The sequence below is a fragment of the Humulus lupulus genome, chromosome 8 (genome assembly GCF_963169125.1).
Source record: "Humulus lupulus chromosome 8, drHumLupu1.1, whole genome shotgun sequence".
NCBI lineage: Eukaryota > Viridiplantae > Streptophyta > Magnoliopsida > Rosales > Cannabaceae > Humulus > Humulus lupulus.
The window spans coordinates 85,225,618-85,236,036 of record NC_084800.1 but is presented as its reverse complement, the minus strand read 5'-3'; the positions used below and the strand labels follow the sequence as shown (position 1 = coordinate 85,236,036).

Genomic DNA, 10,419 nt, shown 5'->3' with positions numbered 1-10,419 from the left:
TATAAGGAGGGTTAGTCTGCTCGATGCTCACCAGAACAATAAGGGAGGCACTACTAAGGGTGCAATTGGTGGAAGAACTATCAATCCGACAGTTGGCGAGGAGGACAGGCAATTTGAACAGCCCCAAGCGAGCCATGTCCCTCAAAGGCGGAAGGAAACAAGGATTAGTATTAGGGAGCAAGAGAATGCTCCTCGCCTAAGGGCTCTAGCACCTTCCGCTGACAAAGGGAAGGGCAATCAGGTGCTGGAGGAGGATGACGATACTCTTGATATGTCTTCCTCTTCAAATTTTGATTAGGAATTCCTATGTAATATAGGATGTTTGCGAACTGCTTGCTATTGTTGAATGTTGAAATAAGATTTTTTTTCTGCTCGTTTTATATTTTTGATATTGTCTATAATGTTTATCTTTTTTCTGCAGCAATATCTGAGTCAGACATGTTTAATCTCTACACCTCAACCCCAGCCTCAACCAGGGGAGGCACGAAAAGAAAGGTGGCTCCTCAGGCCGACTCAAGCAAAGAGTCAACCTCCAAGCAGCCGAGGAGCGAACCGCCTGCTCCTGCCTTGTAGCACACCAATTTTATTTTAATTGTTTTTTATTTCAAATTAATTGTTAAGTGTTATAATTTTATTTTAAATGATTTGAAGTGTTTGGTAGTAATTATGTGAAATGAAATTTAATTGTTTTATTTTGTGAAATTGTTTATGAGATGTGATTGTGTGCACCAAGGTGCTTGGTTAGTAAAAATGCACCCTAGCACTTGTGTGTGTGCATGTGCATGGTATGCATGGTGAGCATGCATTAGTTTTCCATGCATAATGTATTTTCCTTTCTATTTTATTTATTATTTATTATTTAAATAAAAAGAATATTGGGGTAAGTAAATATGGGATATTCTAGAATGCTAGTGTTCATATTAGAAAATGGAAACCAATAGGAGATAGAGGGAAGTGGCGTGTGAAAAGGAAGGAAATAAAGGGAATTTCCTTTCCAATAATTGTTTTGATTTAAATCAAATGAGAATAAATAAGGTAAGGCTTTTGATTTGGTTGACTTGTGCTAAGTATGGAAGGTAGAATTATGAAGATGGTGGTGTGAAAAAAGGGCCACAATAGCCGAGTATAGGGAGTGAATGGGAGAGGTTCGGTCAACCTAGGGGGATTGTTTCCCTTTTTATTTTGAATCTTTTACTTGATTGTAGAGGAAAGTATCAAGGAATGGATTGAGTCCATTATGGGTGATTTCCTCTTAAGGTTTTAGGCTTTGAGAGATAAAAGAGAAGATAGGAAATTCCCTTACTCATTTTGTGGTGGCTGCCGACTGTGGAGAGGAAGGGAGGAGTGAGGCTAGAGAGAGAAGGAGAAGAAGAAAGGAATAAGGAGAAGAAGAAGAAGGAGATTTTGAACATAGGGTATGTGTTCTTGTAATAGTACTTTGAATCCTCTAAGTTATCCTCTCATCTCCTTAATTCTAAGAATATTTTCTTTTCTCTTTATTATGGGTTTCAAAATTCATAGGGTATCAAAGAGGTTTGATCATAGCTTTTGTGTTCTTGAACACTACCAAGGAGATAATAGAAAATCCTACCCTTTTTGTTTTGGTGAAGATTTATTTTTTTATGTTTTGATACGTTGTTGGTTTTTTGAATGGTTTTTGCCTCTATGTATTTTGATTGTTCTCCATTTCTTTATTTTTTCTTAAATCCATAGAAACATTAAAAGAAATATGCATGTGAGTTATGTATGAGTAGTTTTCTATAAATGATTTGATATGAAAATATGTATTCTTGTAAGTGGCTTAGGCGTGTGTGGCTCTATGGTTGGGTGTGTGTGTGTGTGTGTTTGGGCGTGTATGGGTGTTTAGGCAAGCATGAGGGAATTTTGGATGTGCATGATGTATGAGCTTGATGAGATTTATGTGGGGATCTTATGTTTATAATGTCATTAATATTTTGATTCTAATGATTTATGCATGAATATGCAAAGATGATGATACATGCGTAATAGGGTTTTAGTTTTGGATTTGGCCAACTATTATATGCTAATGTTGTTTCCTTATTATTCTTATAAACATGCAAAAGAGAGTTGGGTTGTTTGTGTTGGGGTTTTATGCCCTACTTAAAACCCAATTTTTTTGTAATCTCATTTTATTATCAATAAAAGAATAGAAATCATTTTTTGACTTGGTTAATCACTTTGCTCACATGTTTTATTTTCATGATTATTTGTTTAATATAAACTTCTATTAAATCCCAAGCATATAGCTAATCTTATTTATAGTGATGTAATCACAGTAGAATATAAATATGATTATATGTTCAAAATAAGTTAGTCCTAAGATTAGTCAGTGCACCGAATTTATACTGACTTGCCAATCTACGATATGATCTATTTACACATTACAGTGTTATGTTCTTTCCATAACATTAGCAAAGTAGATAAGATCGAATGTATTTGTTACATCGGATAGGACCGATATTGACAGTTGATAAGATAAGTAAACATACCGTTATTATCTATTCTAGTCATATCATATAGTTGACCATAGGTCAATTCAATCTCAATTCTGAGTAGTTAGTATTCTAACTAATTGTATTATTTGAGTTCTTTGACTTGTTCGTTACCAGCTTACCCTACGGACTAGCCGATACTTACATCTTGGGAACTCGGTAGTATAATTGAGTGGGAGTATTAATCATAGATATGAACATCTATAGCTTCTGATGAAGAAGTGAAATGATGGTTTCCTTTTAGTTTGGTTCAAGGTGTTAAATGATAGAAATCTCATTTCAGTAATTAAATTAGTTTATTGAAATATCATTTACAAGGAACTAAGTGTTTTAAGGATAAAATACAATGGGGGTAAAACGGTATTTTAGTCCTATCTCATTGTAGACCGTCTATAAAGGATTGAGTGACAATTATGGTTGTAACAATGGATAATTAATAGCGTATCTATATTTGTTATAGAACGATCTATGAATTCAAGAGTGCAATTCCGAGTCTATAGTGGAGTCACGATGAATTAATAAGTTAGTAAATTTATTTGTTAGATTTATGATAACTTATTGGAGCTTGATTTCATAGGCCGTCCCCATTGTACCTTGGATAAAATTATCTAGATAGTCTCAATTAATTGATTTAATTATCAATTAGAATTATCAAAGTTGACCAGGTCAATTTTGGATAGTTTCACAGAGTTATGTAATTTTGAGAAGAAAAGAGAAATTGGGGCAGATTTATTAATTAAGATAAATTTGTATCTAAATTAATAAATAAGTTTAAATCAAGGTTCAAATTATAAATAAATAATTTGATAAAGGATTTAAATGATTATTTAATTAATTAAATCAATAGAAAATAATACAGGCTTTGTGTTTGAAGTCCAATGGGCTTATAATCAAATGGGAAATTTCACGGGCCTAAAGCCCATGATAATTTCGACCTAGGGCTTTAAAATGACTATTATTTTATTGATTTTTTAATTAAATTAAATGACCTAATTGAGTCTATAAAATGATTGCTTAGAGAGAAGTCAAGACAGACAACAAATAAGTTTGATAAGTCACAAGTCAGATTTTCTGATAGTTTTAGATTCTCTCAAAACACAAGTCATTTTCTAAGCCTCTTTGATTATTTTCTCTTCTTCTTCTCTATATCTATCTCATGTGTTGAGAATTGCCCACACTAGTCTAGGTGATTCTAAGGATACATTGGAAGACTGTGAAGAAAATAGAAGATCGGTTCAGTTTCTTGATAATAATCTGCAACAGAGAGGATACAAGAGTTAGAGAAACTGAAGGAATGTCTCTTTCATTCCGTTGCGTATACTGTAAGTATTCTTGTCTTTGTTTCTTTTTTATTTTAATTTTAGAAACATGTTCTAGGTTATGTCATATTAATTTGTTTAATATTAGATCTACATGAAAATAAATAAAGATCATGTATAAGTTTTCCTAACAGTTTGATCATGCAGGTTTCGACCTTGGGTGTTTTATATGGCTTAGAATAGCTTGATTCCGTGTTGTTAGTTTTGCATGCTAATTGTAATATTAAGATGTACAAAGTATAAAAACACGTTAGGGTGAATTGTTAAAATGGATTATGAGCATTTTTGGGATACTAAGTGATTTTAGGCTTGTTGATTTTTTTTCCCAAAATGTTAATTTGCAAAAAAAATTCAAAAGAAAGCAAATTATGTTGTGAGTTCTTTTGCCAAGCTTAATTAATTAAATTATTTGATGACATACTTGCTGATTTTTATATTTTTTTTATTCATGAAAAAACTCTTTTAGTTAAAAGATATCGAATATATGACTTAGAAATTTATGCCTTAATATTTATGTAAGTAAAATGTGATTTTTTTCCATACTTTAAAAAATGTATTTCTTTAAAAAAATATATATGTAGTTTTTATTGACAAAATAATTAAGAAAAATTATTTTATTTAAATGACCAAAGAATTTAATTAATAAAATGTGAGTATAATTAGCCCTTTTTCCAACTCTTAGATAATAATAAATTAATCTGAAATTGTGTGACCTTGATGGTCTTATTTTTAACAAAGGCTAAATTATGTCACGTCTTATTATTTATTTTATTTGCCAAGATAAAAAAGAATTTTATGAAATAAATTAATCATGCCAAGTTAATTATTTTATGAGTAACTACAAAATTTTGTCACATTCTTTAATTCTTATTAAATAATAAATGAGATTGTTATTTTTTTTTACAATTAAAGCTAAAGAATTATTTTAGAAAATTATATTTTTGTAATAAAATTTAATAATGACTAATGTATGATTTAAAGGAATAAAGTAGTAATAATCAAATTGGCTATTTATGTTATGTTTGCTGAATTTTTGTGAAATTGACAAGAAAATAAAGGAATAAATATTATCAACTTTAAAGCAAGTTTTAAGAATTGTCCTACATATGCATGTTACATGCAAGCTAAGTTTTACGCCATTTGATTTAAGTGTGTGATTCTTGTTTTGAAAACATTGAGTATTCACTAGTAGACTTGAGGTTATTCTTTTATGATTTTATGTGAAATTATTGAATGGTTATAGTATGATGCAACATGTGCCACGTGTGCATGACCCATGCACACATGGGGTATGTATGTTGGACATGTGTAATCTTACTTGATATTAAGACGAGCGTTTGGTTGTGATTTTAGTCTCGTTGTGAAGTACCCCACACTTTATCTTTGCTTGGATTTGAGGGAAGGAAGTTAGCTAGAATTTTCTATAAATTATGTTATGAAAAGTATGAGCTATGGTAAGTTATTGTGTTATGAAAAGAATGAGCTATGGTAAGTTATTGTGTTATGGAAAGTATGAACTACTATGTTATGATATAAGTTGTTGTATATTTGTTTGTATGTTGTATGACAAGCAGTAGGTTGTTAGCGTGCTGAACGCAACCCAACAAAGAAGTTGCTAAGGATATGATGTAACTCATAGGGTGGACGCGCCGAGGTTATTCGAGGACCAGAGTTCCTATTTACCTCATAGAGGAGGTTTCACTGGTTTATGAGTTTGTTGGTTACCTCATGATGTGACATGGACAGTAGGGGTGCCATGATCATATGATGTATGATTATGCTTATGTTTATGAAGTCTTATGATTACGATATGAATATGATATGATTATGATTTATTATGATATGCCATGAGTTTACGATATGTACGTAGTTTGTTTTGTGTTTCTTGTTAATTGATGTATTTTGTTTGTACTTCCTTACTGGACTTTTAGCTTACCCCCTTACTTTCCACATTTCAGGTAGGCAATAAGGTTTCTTCGCACGCACGCACTATGATGTGGAGAGTTCTAATGTCTTGGCATGTATGACGAGGGGTGTCCATGAATGATTAACGATCTAGTTGGTTTATGTTTTCATTATGTCATAATGGGACCTATATATATATATATTTTATTTCTAAGATTGCATAAAGACACTATATTTTTATTTTGAACTATTGGGCTCAAATTTTATGTTTTTACAAGGCCTCAGTGAACATTTTCTCTAAAGTGGTATTTTTATAATAAATATGAACTGAGCATTGTTTTACAAAGCAAATAGTTTAGGGCGTTCTTACAAATGGTATCATAGACAGTCATTCATGTTTCCAAGGACCCTTCGCATACATGCTAAAGACTGGAAAATCTCACCTCACCATGTCGTAAGTATTGCTTTAATTTTTATTTTCTTTCTTTATTTTGAATAGCTAGTTTGTAACTGCAATATAGAAAGATGTCTCCTATTATTAGGACTACCAAGAAACAGCTACTTAAGGATATTCGAAAAATAGCTAAGGTAGAAGGTGACATCAGTGATGGAGAGTAACGAATTATAGTGCTAAAGAAGATGCCAATGGTCTGTGAACGCATCCAAGGAATCATCAACAAAAGAGGGGCACTTCTGTGGCCCACAGAACAACATTGGGTGCTGAGAGAAATACTGGCAAAGCATCCTGAGGCCCTCCTTTGGTGGGTTACGATGTGGCATGGCGCCTTTGAGGAGGATTTGGAGTATGTCACCTTCAAGTATATTGTCTATGAGTTCATGGAGTACTTCAAATTCCAACGAATGGAATTGGTCCTGGTTCGGAACGGCATAGGAGAGTTGGAGGAAAGGTTGGAGACCGTTCTTGACGAGGAAGATGAGACGACGCTCCACGAGCTACTATATGCCATCCCAGAGGTTAATGATTGGGGAAAGGCATTAGCAACTGCTCTCGAGTACTTCCACATTTCAGAGGATATCTTTGACTACTGTTCAAGGGATGAATCAACAGTAGAAGACTAGAGTCCTTTTCAAAATTCCACCAAATATTTCTATTTAAACAAATGGGACTTCCACGAAGACCCTTGAAATCTTTTGGATTATTATAGTTATTTTGGATGTTTTGATTGTAGGGTACTTTTGAGTAATTATGGATATTTATAAGTTCTATCTATTGTTTTTCTCTTTGCAAACTCTAGATGTTGTATGAGTATAAGTATGCATGGAAACCTTTACGATTAGCTCTTAAGTAATCAAAACACTATGTGATTATCCTCTCTTATGATTTTCTTTTGGTGCCTTAGAATATCATCATGTCGAAAAGTGGAAGAGACACAAGAGGAGGCAAGGGAAGGGGAAGAAACCAAGGAAGAGGTGCCTCTGCAAACCCTAATACTGCTGAAATCCCTAACATGGGAATGCCACCAGCTCAGCCAGTAGCCTCAGCTACACCAGTTGTGGATTTAGTTGCAGAAGTAGCAAGACTAAGAGAACAGTTAAGGCAGAATAACGAAGAGTTAGCCCAAGTTCGGCAAGTACCCCAAGCACCCCAAGTACCGTTGGCACAGCCTGAGCCTCCAATACCACCATCAGCACCATTGCCAATGGCCTACAGTTTTGAGCCAGTCTATGAATGCTTTAAGAAGAAATCTCCACTGAACTTCAAAGGGAAGCCGACCCTATGGTGGCAGAAGATTGGTTGAAGTCAGTAGAGGCTATCTTTGACCATATGGAGCTGAATGACCATCAGAGAGTTTCATGCGCAGCTCACCTACTTAAAATGGATGCAAGGATATGGTGGGATGTGGTGAAGCATGCCCGTGACCTACACACTATGACCTGGGCAGATTTTGTTCAAGTGTTTAGCAAAAAGTATTACAGTGTAGTTGTACTAGCAAACAGGGTTGATGAATTTGTGACCTTGGTTCAGGGAAGACTTTCTGTCATTGAATATACCCAGAATTTTGATAGATTGGCAAGGTTTTCATCCGAGATAATACAAATTGAGGCCATGCGAGTCCAAAGGTTTGTGATAGGATTAAGGCCCATGATTTCTAGAGATGTAAAGATGACCAACGCTGAGGTGGTTAGTTATGCTGAGATTTTGGATAAGGCTCTTGATGCAGAATACTTAGAGGACCGCATATGGAAGGATAATGTTGCAAGAAGGGTGCCCAAAAAAAAACAAGGGCTTCCATGAGGGCAATAAGAGAAAGGCCCATGAGGGATAGAGTAGTGGCAATGACAAGAGGTCTAGATCCCCAACCCCGAATGGCAACAATCAAAACAACCGTAACCACCACAACAACCACAACAGTCACAACAATGTTTATAACTGCAGAAACCACTAGAACGACAAAGTTGAGTACCCCAGTTGTCCTAAATGCTCACGCCGACGTCTAGGAGACTGTCAAGTAGGCACCAACAAGTGTTACAAGAGCGGTCAGGCCGACCATCTAAAGAAGGATTGCCCACAGTGAAGAGCAGGAGCTGGGCAAGGCAACAATGACAGTCTAGTGCCAACAAGAGTCTTTACTTTGACTCAAAAGGAAGCAGCCAACAGTAATATCGTCGTCACAGGTCATCTTCCTATTTCTGGTATGCCATGTAGAGTCCTCATTGATTCTGGAGAGACTCACTCTTATGTTGCTTTAAATGTAATTGATAAACTAGGATTTCCTTGTAAATTGTTTGAGCATAATTTTAGTACCATGTTATCATTAGGAGACATTATGTTGTCAACTAGGTGGTTACAATCAGCTTCCATACTAGTTGAGGGCAGAGAGTGCCCAACATACCTCATATAGTTAGACATACCAGATTATGATGTTATACTTGGCAAGGACTAGTTAGCCAAATATGGAGCAACGATAGATTGTCAGAGAAAGATAGTAGAGTTTAGACCTGAGGAAGGGGAACTCTTTTCTTTTAAGGGAGAAGTGACAGGATTTTGCACACCTATCATATATGCATTACAAGCTCGGAACATGATGCAACATGGGTGTACAACATTTTTGGAAAATTTTGTGGATAAGTCTAGAGAGACTGAGCTGAAACCAAAAAATGTTCACATCATTTGTGAGTTCCCGGAGGTGTTTCCCGAGGACTTACCAGGTTTACCCCCGGACAGAGAAATCGAATTTGTGATCAAACTTGCACTTGAAACAACACTAATATCCAAGGCTCCTTACCGAATGGCACCTGTATAGTTGAAAGAACTCGAGACCCAACTACAAGAATTGCTGGACAAGGGGTTCATACGACCTAGTCATTCGCCATGGGGAACACCAGTTCTATTTGTGAAAAAGAAGATGGAAGTATGAGAATGTACATCGATTACCAAGAACTTAATAAGGTCACGATTAAGAAAAAATATCATTTGCCTAGGATAGATGACATCTTTGACCATCTTTAAGGGGTAGCAGTGTCTCAAAGATTGACCAGCGATCCGGGTACCATTAGCTAAATGTGAAGGCGGGAAATATTCCTAAAACATCATTCAGAACCGCTACGGGGACTATGAGTTTTTAGTGATGTATTTTTGACTCACTAATGCCCCAACGGTGTTCATGGACATGATGCATAAAGTGTTTAAGGACTATTTGGATAAATTTGTAGTGGCGTTTATAGACGATATCCTTATCTACTCAAAGACTAAGGAGGAGTGTGAGGAACACTTAAGGTTGACGCTCAATAGATTACGAGAGCACCAACTCTATGATAAGTTATCTAAATATGAGTTTTGGTTGGAACAAGTGACCTTCCTAGGTCATATAGTGTCTAAGAATGGAATAGCAGTGGATCCAGCAAAGGTCGAGGCCATTAGAGACCGGCCCCAACCAAAGAATGCCTCAAAGGTTCGATGCTTCTTAGGGTTAGTAGGCTACCATTGGGAGTTTGTTGAGGGTTTCTCTAAGATTTCCACACCCTTGACCAACCTAACTCACAAACACCAAAATTTCACATGGACTGAGAAGTGTGAAGAAAGCTTTCAGACTATGAAAGATAAGTTGATCTCTACACCAATCCTTTGTGCTCCCTCAGAGGGAGGGAAGTTCGTGGTGTATTTTGATGCATCTAAGAGTGGATTGGGGTGTGTGTTGATGCAGGATGGGAAAGTGGTAGCCTACGCCTTGAGGCAGCTTAAGGACTATGAGCAGAGATACCCCACCCATGATCTTGAACTAGCAGCAGTAGTGATCGCACTAAAAATATGGAGGCACCACCTGTATGGAGATAAGTGTTAGATATACACCGATCATAAAAGTCTGAAGTAATTCATCACCCTGAAAGAATTGAATATGAGACAATGGAGGTGGTTGGAATTAGTAAAGGATTATGATTGTGAAATTCTATACCACCCAGGGAAGGCCAGTATGGTGCCTAATGCATTGAGTAGGTGAGGACATGGAAGTGTCTCAGCTCTGAGCACAATAGAGGCACCTCTGTAGAAAGAAATTATAAACACTGGTATTGAGTTAGTGACAAGAGTCCTAGGAAACCTCACTCTACAGTCCTCCCTATTGGAACAGATTAGAGAGGGGTCAAAGATAGATGAAGCCCTAATGAAGCAAGAGGTTTTGGTACAAGAGAATGGTAACGGCGACTTCGCTATGTCTAACAGA

At 35.8% G+C, this 10,419-nt stretch overlaps 1 protein-coding gene across 1 annotated transcript; it reads left to right on the top strand.

Moving 5' to 3' along the window:
* Positions 1-9,363: 9,363 nt before the first annotated feature.
* LOC133795739 (uncharacterized mitochondrial protein AtMg00860-like) lies at positions 9,364-10,041 on the top strand. The gene has a single exon (XM_062233195.1). It carries the CDS (start codon positions 9,364-9,366, stop codon positions 10,039-10,041), a length of 678 nt encoding a protein of 225 aa, XP_062089179.1.
* Positions 10,042-10,419: the final 378 nt, after the last annotated feature.